This window comes from Megascapheus bottae, chromosome 16 (genome assembly GCF_031878675.1).
Source record: "Megascapheus bottae isolate mThoBot1 chromosome 16, mThoBot2.hap1, whole genome shotgun sequence".
Taxonomy (NCBI): Eukaryota; Metazoa; Chordata; class Mammalia; order Rodentia; family Geomyidae; genus Megascapheus; species Megascapheus bottae.
The window spans coordinates 9,340,708-9,359,559 of NC_143524.1; the positions used below are offsets into that span (position 1 = coordinate 9,340,708).

General features: G+C 46.0%; 1 protein-coding gene across 1 annotated transcript; it reads right to left on the reverse strand.

The window, feature by feature from the left end:
• Positions 1-5,070: 5,070 nt before the first annotated feature.
• On the reverse strand, positions 5,071-17,704 carry Serping1 (serpin family G member 1). The gene is made up of 7 exons (XM_090347654.1): positions 17,572-17,704; positions 14,638-15,136; positions 12,991-13,125; positions 11,595-11,798; positions 11,278-11,414; positions 9,164-9,383; positions 5,071-5,564 (listed from the first exon to the last, which is right to left on the reverse strand). The coding sequence occupies exons 1-7, from the start codon at positions 17,626-17,628 to the stop codon at positions 5,311-5,313; spliced, it is 1,506 nt and encodes a 501-aa protein (XP_090203780.1). The 5' UTR covers positions 17,629-17,704; the 3' UTR covers positions 5,071-5,310.
• Between the last annotated feature and the right edge of the window lie 1,148 nt (positions 17,705-18,852).

Here is an 18,852-nt window from a genome sequence, read left to right on the forward strand (position 1 = left end):
AACTTAGGGCGTGGGCCCCTGTCCCTGAGCTCTTTTGCTCAGGGTTAGAACTTTACCACTTTGAGCTCCAGCACCACTTTTTTTTTTTTTGCCAGTCCTGGGGCTTGAACTCAGGGCCTGAGCACTGTCCCTGAGCCTCTCTATGCTCAAGGCTAGTGCTGTACCTCTTGAGCCACAACATTTCTGGCTTTTTCTGTGTATGTGATACCAAGGAATAGAAGCAAGGGCTTGGTGCAGGCTAGGTGAGCACTCTACCACTAGGCCATGCTCCTGGTCCCCACTTTGGTTTTTTTTTTCGTATAATTTTTATTGTAATTAATAGAAGGGTTACATTATATTCATCAGATAGAAGGTGCATTGCTTCACAAACATTGATACCCTTTCTCATGTTTTGGTCCCCATTTCCCTCCCCCCACCCTCGCCCCTCATCTTGTTTTCCCCCCTTCCTTATCTTATTTCAAATAACCAGATAAACATATGAACAATACATCAGATAAGTTTTTGAGTAGTTAATTGGAGATAAGAGTCACATGGGGAACTGGGTGAGGTGGCTCACGCCTGTAATCCTAGCTACTCAGGAGGCTGAGATCTGAGGATCACGGTTCAAAACCAGCCCAGGTATTGAAAAATCCGTGAGACTCTTTATCTCCAATTAAACACCAGAAAACCAGAAAAGGTGCTGTGGCTCAAGGGATAGGGCAGTGGCCTTGAGCTAAAGAGCTCAGAGACAATGCCCAGGCCCAGAGTTCAAGTCCCACCAATGACAAAAAAAAGTCTTATGGGGACTTTTCTACTAGGATTGGCTTCAAACTGAGATCCTCAGATCTCAGCCTCCTGGATAGTTAGGATTGCAGGCATGAACAACCGGTGCCCATATAGTCGTATGCATTTTATATAATAAATACATGTAATATATCATTACATATTGTGTAATTTCAAAATTGCTTGGTGGAGCTGGGCACCATGGCTCACACCTGTAATCCTAGCTACTCAAGAGGCTGAGATCTAAGGATTTTGGTTCAAAGCCACCCCAGGTAGGAAAGTCCATGAGACTCTTATCTCCAATTAAGCACTAAAGAGCCAGAAAGGGAGCTTTGGCTTAAGTAACAGAGCACTATCCTTAAGCAAAAAAGCTCAGGGACAGTGTCCAGGCTCTGACTTCAAGCTCTAAGACAGGCACATACACATACAAAAAGGTGGATGGACGGGATCATAGTTATTGGTAAAGGCACGGCACATTAGCTACAAGAGATAGTAACGCATGATGCTCAGATCATCTGAGCCAATGTGTTGTCCATGTGCATCATAACAATGATGTGACATTCATTAATGTGATCTTAACATTCAGTACAATCATTTTAAATGTTTTGTGACTCCTGCATTGATGTTATCTCAGAGTTCATTAAGCAACAGTGTTTGTGCCAAAAAGAAGTCCACTCCAAAATCAATAACTTTATAATGCAAGTTAGGTATAGTAAAAACACTGAAAAAAAAAAGCCCAAATAACTATCATGACATGCCAAGCAGTTTACTTAGGAGTATCTTACTCTGCACAGTAGAAGCAAGATGAGTGTTTAGCAAATCACAACAACAACCAAAAAATTGCATGGAAAAAAATATAAGCTGAAACAAAATTTGAATGGGCAGTGAGGCTTTGGGGAAGATGATAGACGAGTGGAAAAAGGTAAAAGGGACAAGGACAGGCAGAATACCCATGTACATATGTGATATGCAACATGAGGTCAGAAGGAAGGGGTCGGAGGGATGGGGAGAATGAAGGAAGGAATGACTCTATCTTCATCTCCTTTGTCTTCTCTACCTCTCTTCTCTACCTCTAGCATAAAGACTCAAAACTCACACTAAAGGAGTTGCACTCTCTTAGATTTGTTTTTTTTTGCTCCTGGATGACACTCTACCACTTGAAGTACATCTCAAATTTGGCCTTTCTCCTGGTTAATTGGAAATCCAAGAGTCTCCTGGTTAATTTTTCTACCTAGGCTAACTTTGAATTTCGATTCTCAGATCTCAGGATACCGAGTAGCTAAGATTACAGGTCAGAGTCACCAATGCCTGGCTTCTCCTACTTTTCTTGTCTGCCCTGCAGCTTGAACTCTGGGCCTGAGTACTATCCCTGAACTCTTCAGCTCAAGACTAGTGCTCTACGCTTGAACCATAGCGCCACTTCCAGTTTTCTGGTGGTTAATTGGAGATAAGAGTTTCATGGACTTTAGTGCCCAGACTGGCTTTGAACCATGATCCTCAGAGCAGCTTCCTGAGTAGCTAGGATTATAGGCATGAGCAACCAGCACCAGCTTCTCCTACATTTTTTAATTTTTATCTGGCCAGTTCTGGGCTTGGTCTCAGGGTCTGAGCACTGTCCTTGGGCTTTCCTCCAAGTTAGTGCTCGAAGACTTGAGCCACAGTACTACTTCCAGCTTTTCTCTGTATGTGGTACCAAGGAATTGAACCTGGGTCTTCGTGCATGCTAGGTAAGCACTCTATCACTAAACCAAACTCCTAGCCCCAAACATTTTTTAAATTCTATCTATACCTCCCAACCAGTTTACCCATCCACTGAATTATATACCTGTTTCCTCTGGAAACACTCTCATGGACATATCCAGATAGAATCTCTTATCCCATTAAACTGGCACCTGAAATTAACCATTATATAATTAATTCCTAGCACTGCCTCCCAGCATGGCAAATGCTTACTATGTGTTGGGTTGGCTTCCAACCACAATCCTTAGACCTCAACCTCCTGAGTAGCTAGGATTGCAGGCAGGAGCTATCGGTGCCTGGTTACTGCAAAATGGATCTCAGGAAGCTGAGATCTGAGGGCTGTGGTTTTGATCCAGCCCTGACAGGAAAGTTTGTGAAACTCTTTTTTGTTGTTGTTTTAGAATTCTTTCAAATTTTATTACATAAATCCTATTACACTGTGAAACTCTTGTCTCCTATTAACCACCAAAAAGCCAGAAGTGGAGTTGTTGTTCATGTGGTAGCCTTGTGCATAACAACCTTGGGACAGTAACTAGGCCCTGAGTTCAAGCCCCAGGAGCAGTGCGAGCATGCCCACACGCATGCGCACGTGCACACACACACACACACACACACACACACACACGAGAAGAAGGAAGGAGGGTGGGAGGAAAGGACAAAGGAAAAAAGGAAAGGAGGGAGGGGGAAGAGAGAGAGAGAGAAAATGAAAGGAAAGGAGTTTGGAGGAGGGAGGAAGGGAAAGAGGAAAGGAAAGAAGAATCTGAGCCAGAAGAAGCATCTCAAAGAAAGGGCAAGGTCCATAAGGCTATGCAGGACATAGCTTCAGTAGCGCCATCAAGTGGCAGAATAACTAACTGCAAGAGAAACCGAATCCCTCTTGTGGGTTCTTAGGCAAAGTTTCCTACAGGGAGATCATTAGAAGAGGGTTGTCAGCTTACAAGTCTGTACCTATACCAGAGGAGGATTTTAGGGTATAGGTCTTAGGGATGTATATCTGAGCACCTGTTTTTCAAGAGAGACACATGCTAATGGAGGAATTAGGGTTTGTTAAATATGCCCCAGGACTCACATGAACAGATTTTAAGATAGGAAAGACGAGAACATAGCTATGCATGTCCACACAAGAGTTGTAGAGATTCTTAGAAGCAGAGGAACATAGAGTGAGCAAATGCAACAGTGACCCTTACTAGACATTATGTTGAAAATGATCTGTACGACTTGAGGGTGGAAACAGGAGGGAAACACTGGGAGAGAGCAAGGGAAGGGGTGATATTGTCCAAAAAGAAATGTGTTCTTTATCTGATGTATGTAACTGTAACCCCTCTGTACGTTATCTTTATAACAACAATACAAATTTAAAAAGGAGTCATAGAGATTGCTTTCAAATCCCAGCTCTGTATGATTTTGAACAAGACTTTGAACAACCTGAATTTTCCCTGTCACTGCCAGGATGAAAGGTCTACAAAACTCTTAGCAGAATGCCTATGTCAATTCCCAGGCCTGTGAAGATTTACTATTGCCAAGTGTTGTCAACATATAAGTAAGGTAGGGAGGGCCTGGGGACATGGACTGTGGGTATGACCCTGTCACTTTGGTATAACTTGCTCTCACATGGAATTTGGGCCACATCATTTGTTTTGCCTGGTAAATCTGATGCAAATGGACACATGGAAAAAGAGGCTTGGCCTTTTTTATTCCTTTCTTGGAACCTTGCCATGGCAGGCTAGCCTGGTGGGAGAATGTAGGAGATGTGGAGAACAGCCAAGGAGTGTCAGCTGAGATCATCAAAAATCTGTCACCCCCGCCACCCCCAAACAACCAGATCACTATGACAGATGCCTTCCCGGAAGGCACAGCCAGGCGCAGCCTAGAGCAGTAAGACCACCCGGTCGATCCTGAGACTTAGGTGACAAAACAAAAGATTGCTGTTTTCTTTCTTTCTTTTTTTTTTTTTTTGCCAGTCCTGGGGCTTGAGCTCAGGGCCTGAGCACTGTCCTTGGACTTTCTCAAGGCTAGAGCTCTACCACTTGAGCCTCAGCACCACTTCCGGCTTTTTTCTATGTATGTGGTACCGAGGAATTGAACCCGGGTCTTCATGCATGCTAGGCAAGCACTTTAACCACTAGGCCAAACTCCCGGCCCCTGCTGTTTTCTTTCTTTTCCTCTTTCTCCTTCTTTTCTCCTTCTTTCCTTCCCTCCCTCCCTCCCCTCTCTTTCTTGGTCCTGGTACAAGGCTTGAACTCATAGCCCAGTGTTCTTGCTTGGCTTTATCCACTTAAGGCTAGTGCCATAGCTCCAATTTTGACTTTTTGCTGGTTACTTGAAGATAATGGTCTCTTGGGTTTGTCTGCCGAGGGCTGGCTTTGAGCCTGGATCCTCAGATCTCACTCTCCTGAGTAGCTAGGATTACAGGTGCCAGACATCAGTGCCTGGCTAAGATTGCTGCTTTAAGCCATTCAGTGAAGAACAACTTATTACACAGCAATAGCTGGCTGATACAAGCAACATGATAGCTCTTGACCTCTGATTTCACAGCAGCTACCAAACCAAGGCAAGTGGACACAGAAGTCATCGTTTGCAGGTTTTATTTGTAGAGTGTGTTGAATCTGAACCAACAAAAGCTGCAAGAAGTGGTCTGGAGAGCATCTGGGGGCCGTGAGGACTACTCAGTAAAACAGACCCATTTGTCAGACCCTAAGCGAGTTCCTCAAGTGCAAGGTGGGACTAGCCCAGGGTAGGAAGGAAGTAGCCAGGTCAGCTGATGTCTGGGTGGTGTCAGGACAAGCCCTGGTCTCGTCCCCTCAGGTCTCAGACCCTAGGATCATATACTCTTCCCATAAAGATGGGGAACTTGTGCTCCTGATCCCAGAGCAGAAAGAGGAAGGGCTGCTGCACCTCAAAGACCAAGAGGTTGCGGGCCACGGAGGTGGCAGTGGCCGCAGACGCCTCCACACCCGTCTCCGTCAACTCCACCACTGTCTGGTGCTGCATCGCTGACACCGCAAGGTCTGGGTCTTCCGTCAGCCCACACAGGTTGAGGTCATCAATAAAGTCGAAGAATTCTAGTTCCGCAGCAAAGACAAACGAAAGTCAGAAGCAGTACAAAGCTCATTGTTGGTAAGAGTTTTTCCTCTCTCCCCCTCTCTCTCTCTCTCTCTCTCTCTCTCTCTCTCTCTCTCTCGCTCGCTCTCTCGCTCTCTCGCTCTCTCGCTCTCGCTCTCTCGCTCTCTCCCTGTCTCTCTCTTCCCCCTACCCTTACCTCCATCCCCACATTGTCCCTTAGCTTTTCTGTTCATGGAATATGCTATACCACTTGAGCCACCCCTCAACTTCTGGCTTTGCTGGTTATTTGTTTAGTCAGTTTTGGGGCTTGAACTCAGGGCCTGGGGCTTGTCCCTGAGCTCTTCAGCTCAAGGCTAGCACTCTACCACTTCAACAAGCCACAGCCCCACTTCCAGTTTTCTGGAGATTAATTGGAGATAAGAGTCTCACAGACTTTAGTGCCCAGGCTCGCTTTGAACCATGATCCTTAGATCTCAGCCTCCGGAGTAGCTAGGATTACACGTGTGAGCCACCAGAACCTGGCTTGTTTACCAGTTTGAACCACAGCACTACTTCCAGTTTTCTGGTGGTTCATTGGAATTAAGAATCTCACTGGGGGGCCAGGAGTTTGGCCTAGTGGTTAAAGTGCTTGTCTACCATGCACGAAGACCCGGGTTCGATTTCTGAGTACCACATACATAGAAAAAAGCTGGAAGTGGTGTTGAGGCTCAAGTGGTAGAGCTCTAGCCTTGAGAAAGTCCAAGGGCAGTGCTCAAGCCCTGAGTTCAAGCCCAGGACTGGCAAAAAAAAAAAAAAAAAAAAGAATCTCACTGGGTTCAAGTCCCATGACTGACAGAAAAAAAAATAAAATAAAAAGAATCTCACTGGGGCTTTTCTGCCCATGCTAGCTTTGAAATGTGATCCTCAAATCTCATCCTCCCAAATAGCTAGGATTATAGGCATCAAAGCACCTGGCTTTGCTAATTATTTAGAGTTAACAGTGTCACAGACGTTTCTGCCTGGGCTGGCTTTGAATTGTGATTTTCAGCAATCAGCCTTCCAAGTAGCAAGGATTCTAAATATGAGCCATCAGCACTTGGCTCTAACCACCACTCTCAAAAAGAGGTGAGAGTCTTACTTTACCCACCTCCCAAATACCTCTGAAAAATGAAGTCATTGTTTCCTTGTCTCAAGGACCTCGGAAGAGAAGGAATCGATTAGAGATAGGGCCTGTGTTGTAGAATGACATCATTCTACAAGGCTGTGCGGTAGTAAGATGTATGTATATTGGTTTCTGTCCAAATTCCTGATGAGGAATGCGTAAAACCTATGTAATTTCATTAGCATCTTTAGTTGTAATATTTTTGTCTTTGAGGCTAACACTCTATACTCACATCCTTTTTTTTTTCCCCCTAGTCCTAATATTTGAACTCAGAGTCCTCAGGATCTGAGTGCTGTCTCTGAGCTTCTTCATCTTCTTCTTTCTTCTTGCCAGTCATGGGGCTTGAAATCAGGGTCTAGGCACTGTCCCTAAGCTATTTGGCTCAAGGTGGTCCACCGCTTTGAGTCACAGCTTCATCTCAGGTTTTCTGGTGCTTAACTGGAGACAAAAGTCTCATAGACTTTCCTGCCTGGGTTGGCTTTGAACCACGATCTTCAGATCTCAGCCTCCTGAGCAGCTAGGATTACAGATGTGACCAACAGCACCCAGATACTTTGAAACTGCCTTGGTGATAAGAATATATTGTCTTCGAAGAAGAGATTTTTGGTGGGCTCCTAGATGGGGTCTGATCTCTAGAAGGCCCAAGTCCTGGTGAGAGGCTGATCTCTCTTGGAGGGGGAGGAGCAGTGGAGAGTGTCAGTAACCAGTCAGGCCTGCATGGCAAAGCCTCCGTGCAGGGCTTCCAGTTGATGAAAATATGTACATGTTGAGAGAATTGTATTACGGAACCTTCAAGATTTCTTCTCTAGGCAGAGGTTGGTAGTGCACCTACCTAATCCTGGCTATGTGGGAGGTGAATTAAGTCCTTAACTTTAAGGAAAAAAAAAAGTGGCTCAAATGGTACAGCGCTAGCTTTGAGCACAAAGAGACTCAAGGACAGCGACCAAATCCAGGCCTTGAGTTCAAGCCCCTGGAAAATAAATAAAAGAAGAAAAAAGGGCTGAATGTGTGGTAGAGCACTTGCCTAGAAACAAAGCCATGAGTTCAAAATCCCAGTCCTGCTCCCCCCCCCCACCAAAATCTTACCATTTTATCTTATATACCTCTTAACCTGTTTATCTTATACTTTATTATGTAATATGCCAGTAAATAAGTGTTTCTCTGAGTTTGGTCAACCATACTAGCAAAGATTGAACTATAAGAGAGAGTTGTGGGAACATTTGATTTATAGCAGATTACTGTGAACCCCTGCACCATAAGGTCTCTCTGTCGCTATACAGAATTGGAGTAAAATGGTCTGCTTAAAATTTCTGACAAAGTGTATCTAAAATCGTTATAATTTTCCTTAGCAGCTCCTACTGGACTATTTAGTCTTGGAGACTGGTTCCTAACACTCAGCTGCCAAGTCTTTTGTAACTTCCTCGTTGGTAAGATATCTTTTCCTCTGTGAAGAGACTCTTACTGGGCTTGGATTAAATTGAATTGAAGATACGCAGTCTTGCATCTGTGGAGAAGTGCTTGGGGGGGGTGGGAAAAACAGCCCCAGAAATATTAAAATGCAAGTGTAGAGGAAAAACAAACCATTTTTCCTATACAGATACCCCATCCTAGGAAATGAGATCACGTGTTGGGCAGTCAAGTTTCATAACAGGAAATGAAGTGATAGATCCAGACATGGGGTCAGAGGTTGGGGGATGGAGCCTCCGCTGTCTCTTCAAAACACAGAAGCCTTCTGACCCTCCTAACAGATGGCTTCTCGAATTTTCCACAGGGTGGTGGACTCTCGTGCATGTGGCTGAGGAAGGAGTATCTGCAGCCACCTTGGTCTCCTTTCTCGGGATCTGTGTCCCAGGGAACGAACCACAGGGAAGCAGACAAGAGAGCTGAAGGTGTAGGTTGGTATTCTGGTCTGCCTCTAAGTAGCTCAAGAGTAGGTCACAGAAAAGTGACCTCAGTTCCCTTAATGATCCCCTGAAATGGTAGCACTTGTATTTTTTTTATCTTTGTGAGTGTGTGTGTGTGTGGTGTGTGTGTACGCGCACACGCGTGCACGAATATGTATGCCAGTATTGGGCAGTATTAAGGGCCCAGGTTCTGTCCCTTAGCTTTTTTGCTCAAGGGTAGCTAGCATTCTACTACTTGAGCCTCAGTTAGAAGTAGAGACTTCTAGTGTGTGTGTGTGTGTGTGTGTGTGTGTGTGTGTGTGTGTGTGTGTGTGTGTTTCATTGGAAACAAGAGTCTCAAAACACCTTTCTGCCTGGGCTGGCTTTGAACCATGGATCCTTTGGTCTCAGCTTCTTGTATAGCTAGGATTACAGGTGTAAGCCCCAGGCTTCTTATTCCATAGGTGGGTTGTGAGACAACCTTGAGACTACAGAAGAATGCTAATTGCATTTCAGGGTCCCTCCCCACGTTTCCTCGGATGACCTAGGATGTCCTGAAGCTGCGGGCGCTCACCCAGTTTCTCCATGATGGACAGCATGTCCTGGCTGCTCTTCACTTTGATGCGGGGCATCATCAGGTATGTGGGCTGGAACTTGGATATCGCCAGCTTCTTCATGATGGCCTTGAACACAGTGGGGCTAAGAGCCTGCTCCACGTCTTCCAGACTGTGTCTCAGGTTCTGGGGCACCACGATCACGAAGCTCAGGTTGTGAAAGAGCTGCAGCTGCCCCACCTAGGGAATAAGAAATGGGCCTTTTCAGTCTTCTTACCCCTGCCCTCTCCTGGCCTCCATCCTCAGCAGAGCAAGGCTGCCTTTTGGCTTATTCTAGTCTAACAAGCAGCAGCCAGACCAAGCCTTGCTCTGTGGCTTCCTCTGAAATGGGGATGCTAACTTGGTTCAAGTGAAGAGTAAGAGCCTAACTATGTGGGGAGAGACAGAAGAAAAAGTACAGATTTCTGATTGTTCCCTCACTGCCATGGACTGGCTATGTAATCGTAGACAGAATTGGTCTCTGAGTCCTGTTCCTTTCCACTGAAGGGTGTTAGGTATAAAATATATAACCCGACTCTTCAATATACAACCAGCCCCTTCAAAAACTATTTTTGGGGGAAGAGGAGAAGAAGCGGTAGTAGAGGGAACTCAGGGCCTCACACTTTATAGGCAGATGCTCTATCACTTGTACCATGCATCCAGGGCTTTGTCCTTTTTTTTTTTTTTCCTGCCAGTCCTAGGGCTTGAACTCAGGCTCTGGGCACTGTCCTTGGACACTTTTTGCTCAAGGATAGCACTGCCACTTGAGCCACAGTGCCACTTCTGGCGTTTTCTGTGTATGTGGTACAGAGGAATTGAACCCAGGGCTTTGTGCATGCTACGTGAGCACTCTACCACTAGGCTATGCTCTTGGCCCATTGGGTTTTTGTTTTTTTTTTTTTCTTTCTGAGGTACCATTTTGCTTTTTTGTTTTTTCCTGGGGCTGGCTTAGACTGCAACCTTCCTATTTATATTTCCTACCATAGTTGGGATTATCAGCATGCACTCTGTATCCACATTTTTCTGTTAAGATGATATCTCGAGAACTTTACCCTGGTGGCCCTAAATCTCACTTTTCTCTGTTTTAGCTTCCTGAGTACCTAGAATAACAAGCATGAGCCACCATGCCAAACTCCCTTTAACAACTGCTGATGGTTCATGAGCTCAAGTACCAGATTCTTCAGTGTGTCAATCCCATAATGTGATGATCTTAGCCCATCTTTCCAATTTGCTATCAGCAAGGTCTTTCTTTTCTTTTTTTGTCAGTCGTGGGGGCTTGAACCCTGGGCCTGGGCACTATCCCTGAGTTCTTCGGCTCAAGGCTATCAATCTTACTTCTGAAGCCACAGAACCATTTCCAGTTTTCTGGTAAATTGGAGATAAGAGTCTCACAGACTTTTTAGTGCCCGGGCTGGCTTTGAACCTCAATCCTCAGCTCTCAGCCTCCTGAGTAGCTAGGATTACAGGCGTGAGCTATTGTGCCTGGCTTCAGCAAGGTTTTCAATAGATGGCTAAAAGGTATTTAAGACATGCAGAACCCATGGTTCTGTTGCAGGAACAGCATATGGTTGCTATATGGTGGTGGTGGAGTGCCAGTACTACTGGCTTGCAGCCAATAGAACAAGGATGAAGGTAAATCCTACCATACATAGGGCCCCTCCCCTATGGTGAATGTCGTTGTCAAGATTGAGAAACCCTCCTCTAACAAGACATCCGATTATGACTAGATGACATGATGGTTGAAGTTGAAAGATGGTCAAGAAGGTTGTAAACAGGAATTCACCTTAGAAGGATGAATGTGGGATTCCTGTTGACAAAGCCTAGAGATTATTCCCCAGAGCACGATGGATGGCTTTAAGCTCTATATACAGCTCGGCACCAGTGGCTCACTTTTTTGCCATTTGATGCAGCAGAGATGAATCCTTGCCTTAAGCAAGGCTGGAGAGTGGCGAAGGAGAAAAGGTAAGAGTGGAAATACATACAGAAGGGACAGAAATAGTACACCTCTAAGAGTATATCACCAAACGAGGAGACGATAGCAGGAAAGAGACATCCTGGGAGATGTAAACAGGAGTGAGATGACCCAGGAACTTACCTTAGCCTGCAAAGTGGGGTCTGTGAAATGAGCCACAGGGTATTTCTTGCTACTCATCATTGGCACTTGTATCATTGTGTTTTTGATGTGGAAGGACTCCATCTTTTTCTTTTGATCAAATGCTTTCTTCCACTTTGCTAAAGAGAGAGAGAGAGAGAGGGAGGCTGTAAAGAGCAAGGAGCCCTGTTAGCAAATGGGTAAGACAGTGCACAGGGATGCCTTGAACAGATGCACTGAACACGGGATAGAGAGGACTTGACGCTAAGATGAGAGGCAGCACTCAGAAGGAGCATACTACCTGTCTGAAGTCTCCTTACCACTCAGGTAGACAGCATTGAGAAGGACCAGGCGGGTGTCAGAGGGCAGGCTGTCCAGCAGCTGACTGATCTTGTGGTTGGTGTTCTCAGCCACCCATGTGTTGATGAGCTCCAAGTTGGCATCACTGTCATTGCTCAGAACTCTGGGGCTACTGCCGTACAGGCTCTGGGAGATATTCACAAAGGTGTCCCTTATGGCCAGGTCTGAGGGGGTGGGTAAAGAGAAGGAGGCAAAAGGCCCTTGATATCTCTGCTCTTCCCAGAACAAGCGTGGAGAGTGGAGGCACTTCCTGTGGCTCTGGACACTCACTCTGGTGCATACAGCACCCTATCAAGTTAATAGCATGATACGTGGAAATGGTAACAGCCTCATTTAACACAAAGAATGAATCATACGACTGTCATTTTTTTAAAATTTTTTTTGCCAGTCCTGGGCTTGAGCTCAGGGCCTGAGCACTGTCCTTGGACTTTCTCAAGGCTAGAGCTCTACCACTTGAGCCTCAGCACCACTTCCGGCTTTTTTCTATGTATGTGGTACCTAGGAATCGAACCTGGGTCTTCATGCATGCTAGGCAAGCACTTTAACCACTAGGCCAAACTCCCGGCCTCACGACTGTCATTTTTTAATGAGACACCAGGGACTCACTCTTGTAATCCTTGCAACTCAGGAGGCTAAGATCTGAAGATGGAGGTTCAAAGCCAACGCCAGCAGGAAAAGTCTATGAGACTTTATCTCCAATTAAACCACCAAAAACCCAGAGGTGTAGGTGTGGCTTAAGAAACCTTGTGTTGGGGCCGGGAGTTTGGCCTAGTGGTTAAAGTGCTTGCCTAGCATGCATGAAGACCCGGGTTCGATTCCTCGGTACACATACATAGAAAAAAAAGCCGGAAGTGGTGTTGAGGCTCAACTGTTAGAGCTCTAGCCTTGAGAAAGTCCAAGGACAGTGCTCAGGCCCTGAGCTCAAGCCCAGGACTGGCAAAAAAAAAAAAAATAAATAAAATAAATAAATAAATAAAATAAAAAAAAAAGAAACCTTGTGTTGAGTGAAAAAGCTAAGGGACAGCATCCAGGTCTTGAGTTCAAGTGCCAGTACTGGTACATACTTTCCCAATATTTTTATGTTTCTAGTTCTCTAGGCATCTACTTCTACCTGCTAATAAATATCCAAGTGCATTCTTATTGAAAACGGAGTGGCTGTAGACAAAGGACTTGTCCAGGTCTCCTGTAGAGGACAGTCTAGTTCCTGGCACGTCTCCCAAGACCCTCAGCTGCCATTACCCCACCCCCAACCCAGCTCTCTGTCTGGTGTTCCATAGAGAATTGCAGAGATTCTCTGACTTCTCAGAGAATTTTCTCAGAAGCTCCACCTTGGCTGTGGCCTTCCCTGACACTCACCTGGGCTGTGGAAGATTTGAGAGACCGAGTTGACACCTTTGGACGTGAAAGCTTTCAGGGCCTGGTGCACACAGGCAAAGTCCTTGGGGTAGGAAAGGACATTCTCCAGGTGGCTCTTGGTGCTGTCCCCAGCCCCTGCAACCAAGGATATATATATATATATATATATATATATATATATATATATTTTATATTTTACTTTTTCTTTCTCTTTATTTGCTAATTGAATGTGCAAGATGTGCTATAATTTGGTTCAGATGGCTCTGGAAACTAGAAAAGCTGTTGTTGCTATTCATGCACACACTGCTATTACTGGTTTTCTCATATAAAGAGAAATATGAATTCATACACTTTCAATTTTTGGACATTTAAACTGAGCTGTCAACTTTGGAAATAGCATCCTGGCTAATTATGTTGAGGTTGCATTACATAGAAATTAAAAGCCATATCAGTCTATCCTGTGCGGGATTAATTCACTGTATTAAATATGTAAGTTTAGGCTGGGGAGTTTGGCCTAGTGGTAGAGTGCTTGCCTTGCATGCACGAAGACCCGGGTTCGATTCCTCGGTACCACATACATAGAAAAAAAGCCGGAACTGGTGCTGAGGCTCAAGTGGTAGAGCTCTAGCCTTAAGAAAGTCCAAGGACAGTGCTCAGGCCCTGAGCCCAAGCCCAAGACTGGCAAAAAATAAAATAAAATAAATATGTAAGTTTATTTTTTTTGTCATGGGGCCTGGGCACTCTCCCTGCACTTTTTCACTTGAGGCTAGCACTCTTCCACTTTGAACCATAACTCTACTTTTAGTTCTCTGGTGGTTAATTGGAGATAAAGCATCTCACAGACTTTTCTTGCTCAACTGGCTTTGAACCACAATCCTTAGACCTCAGTTTCCTGAGTAGCTAGGGTTACAGGTGTGAGCCACCCATGGCCGGCCTTTTTTTAATTTTTATTTTTTTATAGGTTAAAAAAAACCTTCTTGTTCCCATTACCTGGAGTTCATTTTAATAAATACTATTTTAAATGATCAGCTACACATAGGCATTGCACTTTTGTGCCCCTCTCCTTAGACTATTCTCCTTTGGTCTCACTCTGTGTGAACGCCTAGAGTCTTGTATAATTTATTACATCCAGTGTATTTTAGATCTAGCTTCCACATATGAGAGAAAATATGCACCATTTGTTTCTCTAAGTTTGGCTTGCCTCACTTAAAATGATTTGTTCTAGGTCCATCCTTATAATATGTAAGATTTTATATACACAGCTTTTAAATTTTTTACAGAAAATACTAACACTATTCTCTAAATAGAAATAAAAGAGAAATGACTTAAGGCTAGCTATTCAGGAGGTTGAGATCTGAGGATCTCAGTTCAAAGCTGGCTCAGGCAGGAAAGTCTATGAGACTCTTAACACCAATGAACCAGCAAAAAGCTAGAAGTGGAGCTGTGGCTCAAGTGACAGAGTACTAACCTTAAGCAACAGAGCTCAGGGACAGAGCCCAGGGACAGTGCCCAGGGACAGTGCCCAGGACCTGAGTTCAAGCCCCATGGTTGACAAAACAAAACAAAGAAAAAGGCCTAGCTTTGTAGAAGGTATCTGGATTGGTGACATGATGGGACCTAAGACCTAGACAGAGGTCAAAGTCTTACCAAGTAGGACCTGAGTGAGGAGACTAGCGATGCTGAATGGGGAAAAGGCCATGTTGGTGTCAGCGTTCTTGGTGGCTGAGAAGGCATGGTAGAGCTTCAGGGAGAAATCGGTTAAAGCTTCCCCCAATGTGGCCTTCGCGGAGTCCATATCCCAATCGGGGCAGAAAACAACAGGCTCTGGGCAGGTGGGCTCAGAAGTGGTGGGCTGGCTAGGGGAGTCTGTGGGAAGCTGGGTAGTTGGCTGGGTGTACTGGGTGAAGGATTGCTTGGTGGGTTCAGTTGTGGTATCAGCTGTGATTTCAGTGCTCAAGTCAGTTGTAGATGTGGTTGTTGAATCAGTTGTTGGCTGGGTAGAATTCTCCATGTTGTGCTGAGTGAGCAGAGCAGATAGCCTCTGGGAGGCATTTCTCTCTAAGATGATGCCGTCACTCTTTTCCTGAGTGCTCTCTGGATCCCTGGAGCTGTGGCTGGTAGCATTTGGATTTGAGGAGGCTTTGTCCTGTGGTTTAAGAGACTGGGTTGCAGTGGAACTATGGCTCAAGTAGTAGAACCCTAGTCTTGAGGAAAAAAAGTTAAACAAGAGTACGAGGTCCTGAGTTCAAGCCCCAGTCCTGGCACACACAATAACACCCCCCTCCTTTACAAACACCCCCCCCCCACACACACACAAGGGAAAGGAAAGGAAAGGAAGAAAGAAAGGAAGGAAGGAAGGAGAGAAAGAGGGAGAGAAAGAAGAAAAGAAACAATTTTCCTTACTGAGTGACAGTCTCCTCAAACACAAAGCAAGGCAAGAAAAGAAGGTAGATAACCTGGTAATCTGGTGGAGGGGGGGATCCTGAGACAATCCAGTACTGGAGGAGATATTTGGGAGGAGTGAATAGGAATTACCTTTATCTGACTTCTTTCTTTTTTTTGCAGTCCTGGGGCTTGAACTCAGGGCTTGAACTCAGGGCCTGAGCACTGTCCTTAGGCTCTACCACTTGAGCCACAGCACCACTTCCAGCTTTTTCTATGTATGTGGTACTGAGGAATGGAACCCAGGTCTTCATGCATGCTACACAAGCACTCTACCACTAGGCCAAACTCCCAGCCCCTATCTGATTTCTAATAAGTAGGAAGTGGTTCTTTTCTTTCTGTCTCTGTCTCAGCCACTCTCGGTGTCTGTCTGTCTCTGTCTCTCTCTCTCTTTTCCCTCACTCCTTTTTTAAGACAAGAGTTTGGACTGAAACTCATGATGGAGCCCAGGTTGGCCCTGAACTTCCAAGTCTTGCCTCAGCTACCACTTCCACCCCAGGAACTTGTTTTCTTATAAATATTTGCCTGCCTTCCTGGCAACTGGTGGCTCATCTCTGAAATCTTAGCTGCTCTCAGAGGCCGAGGTCTGAGGATCAAAGGTGAAACCAATCTGGGGAGAGAAATTCCCCCCAAACTCTTATCTTTAAATAACCTGCATAAAGCTGGAAGTGTAGTTGTGACTCAGGTGGCAAGACACCAGCCTGAACACCAAAGCCAAGCAAGAGAGCAAGGCTCTAAGTTCAAGCCGCTGTACCCACCCCTCCGCCCCCCCATCCAAAAAAAACATGCACCTGACTTTGATTTACTTGCTTGGCCAAGATGGGCATTTGAACATGCATGGATTTTCACATTGTGTGTTGTAACTTCCTAGCAGACATTAAAGACCATTACTCTACATAAAAAGAACAGAGAAAGGGAAGGATGGACATGGAGACTGAGAAAAAAAATACTATACATCAGTAGCTCTGAGTGACAATTTGACTCCCCCCAGACACACAGCAATGTCTAGAGTCATTTTTGGTGGCCATAAGGCAAGGAGGAGGGAAAATGTTACTAAAATCTAACAGGAAGGCTGTAGATGGAGGTCAGAGATGCTACAAGGCATCTGACAAAGCACAGGAGGACAGTGCCTCCTGGGCAAAATATCCACCCCAAATATCAGTTTCCCTATTTCACAGATGGGAAAATTGAGGCTGAAACCTATAAAGTCCAATGTTTCACAGAAGTGGGAGGAAAAGATCCCTGATTTCATATCTCCCTTGCTCATAACTATATTCTAACTACTTTCTATAGAGGGGGTACTGAGGAAGCCAGCTTCACACACAACATTCTACAAACTCAGGAAAATAGGCTTTCATCTTTCTCCTGAGCCCACTCCTGTGTGTGTGTGTGTGTGTGTGTGTGTGTGTGTGTGTGTGTGTGCGCAGGTATTGGGGATTGAACTCAGGGCTTCTCTTCCTTGGCTTATTTGCCCAAGCTGGCACACTACCACTCGAATCACATTGGCACTTTTGGCTTTCTTGGAGATAAAATTCTCTTAAATTTGTCTTTCAGGGCTGGCTTCAAACCTTGATATTCAGATCTCAGCCTCCTGGTAGCTAGAATAGAATTAATTACAGGCGTGAGCCACCAGCACCCTCTACACACACACACACACACACACACACACACACACACTTCTCTTGGGCTTACTTTTTATCCCTGGCCTGCACACTATCGATCTCCCCTTACCAGTACCTGTTTCTCACAGTGCCCACCCCCCCAACCCCAATCAGAACAGCCTGTCACCGAGGCTGTCTTCTGTAACAACCCCCAGCTTTTTATCAGCTCTGACCTCTGGGATCTTCTTGCCAGGCCTAGCTGGTGGGAAGGGTGGAAGCCAATTTATTCTCCTTTTTATAAACCGACACAAGGAGACTGGGAGAAATAACTGTCCTGAGGCCCAACAACAGAACCTATCTCTCAGCCCTCAGTTTTCCACACCTGTGAACGCAGGAGGGGCAACACACACACACACACACACACACACACACACACACACACTTGCCAAATCCCAGGATGAACTCCCTTCACTTCTCGGAGCCTCAAGGGTTAATCGTCCAATTTCCTACACCCCGGGGGAAGGGGGGGCGCACATACCCCAGCCAGCAGCAGCCACAGCAGAAGGAGGGTCAACGGGGTTAGCCTGGAGGCCATCTGGGAGGCAATGTCAGTAACGCCAGGCCTGCAAAGCCAGCCTGTGTCAGGGCAGCTGAGATCCCCAGAGTAGGGTGGAGGTGGAGGTGGGGGGGAGGGAGGCGTCCACCCCATCTTGGGGTCCGCCCCCATTCCTTTCCTGGTCTCAACCCTTGTCAGCGATTTCCCACCCCCTTCTCCCTGGCTCCACCTTCTGTTTTGTTTTCCCCAAACTGCTTCCCCTTTCCCGGCAGCTTCTGGCCCATCTTCTCCCTCCTGGCCAAGACTCTGTTCTTCTGTTCAATCGTGGGGTGGGGGGTGGGGGGTGGAGGGGTCCAGCCTTAAGCGAACAATAAGGACTGAGCCTACTGGGGAGGGGTGGACTGGGCCCTGCAGCTCTGAGGGAGGAGGAGAGAGAGCAGAGGGACGAGGTAGAATGGCCTCAAGTGGAAGCAAGCTTGTACAGGGTGCAGAGATTAAAAAAAAGGGGGGGGGCATGGTATCTGTCCCCACACCCAGCACCAAACCTGGTCCCAACTCTGGTCACCAGGCAGCTTCTGGGCAGACTGAGTGGACAGTCCTACAGGGTCAGCGGTCAGCGAGTGTGGGGGGTAGGGGCAGTCTTAGCTATTGGCTGGCTCAGGGTACTGGCCAGTTACAAATTAAGGATGATTGATCGCTGGAGTTCCTGTTAATCAAGAGGAACCTGGACCCAGTGAACAGGCTTCGGCCTGGGAATTTCACTGGAATCCCTCCCCCCCCCCCCAGTCCTGCCAGGGGTTGGGAGCAGCTCTCAGCCCTAAGCAGGCCACACTTCCTTCTCTGTCTTTCTGGGACATGATGATACCAGCAGAATCACAAAAATGTGTTGGAATCACTGATCTTGGTGCCTCTGGGTAGTAGTCCCTTTTTGGAAGCAGGCCTCATTGGGCTCAGTTGATAAACCAAGCAGTGAAATGTCTGGCTCAGGGTCAGCCTTTCTTGGGAGATACCTTGGACTTGGGCCTAAAGCTTCTAAAGCGCTAACCTCCGCCACCTCCAACCCCTCCTCCCCCCCCAAAAAAAATCTCTGGTGCATGGTACTCTGTAGGTTTTGGTTTTGTTTTGCCTTTGTATAACAAAAAGGAAATTGGATGCTCTCAGTTTACTAAGCATTTGCCTTCAGGTAAAACTTGAGCCCTAGGTTCACTCCCCAGAACTGCAACAAAATGAAACAAAACGGCCAACACCTTCAGAATAACCACT

Excerpts from the sequence above, each read along its gene's own strand:
- Serping1 (XM_090347654.1), bottom strand. The coding sequence starts at position 17,628 with ATGGCCTCCAGGCTAACCCCGTTGACCCTCCTTCTGCTGTGGCTGCTG. Across the intron at positions 15,137-17,571 it reads TGTGGCTGCTGCTGGCTGGG|GACAAAGCCTCCTCAAATCC; the intron begins GTATGTGCGCCC and ends CTTAAACCACAG. Across the intron at positions 11,415-11,594 it reads CAATGCTGTCTACCTGAGTG|CAAAGTGGAAGAAAGCATTT; the intron begins GTAAGGAGACTT and ends CTCTCTCTTTAG.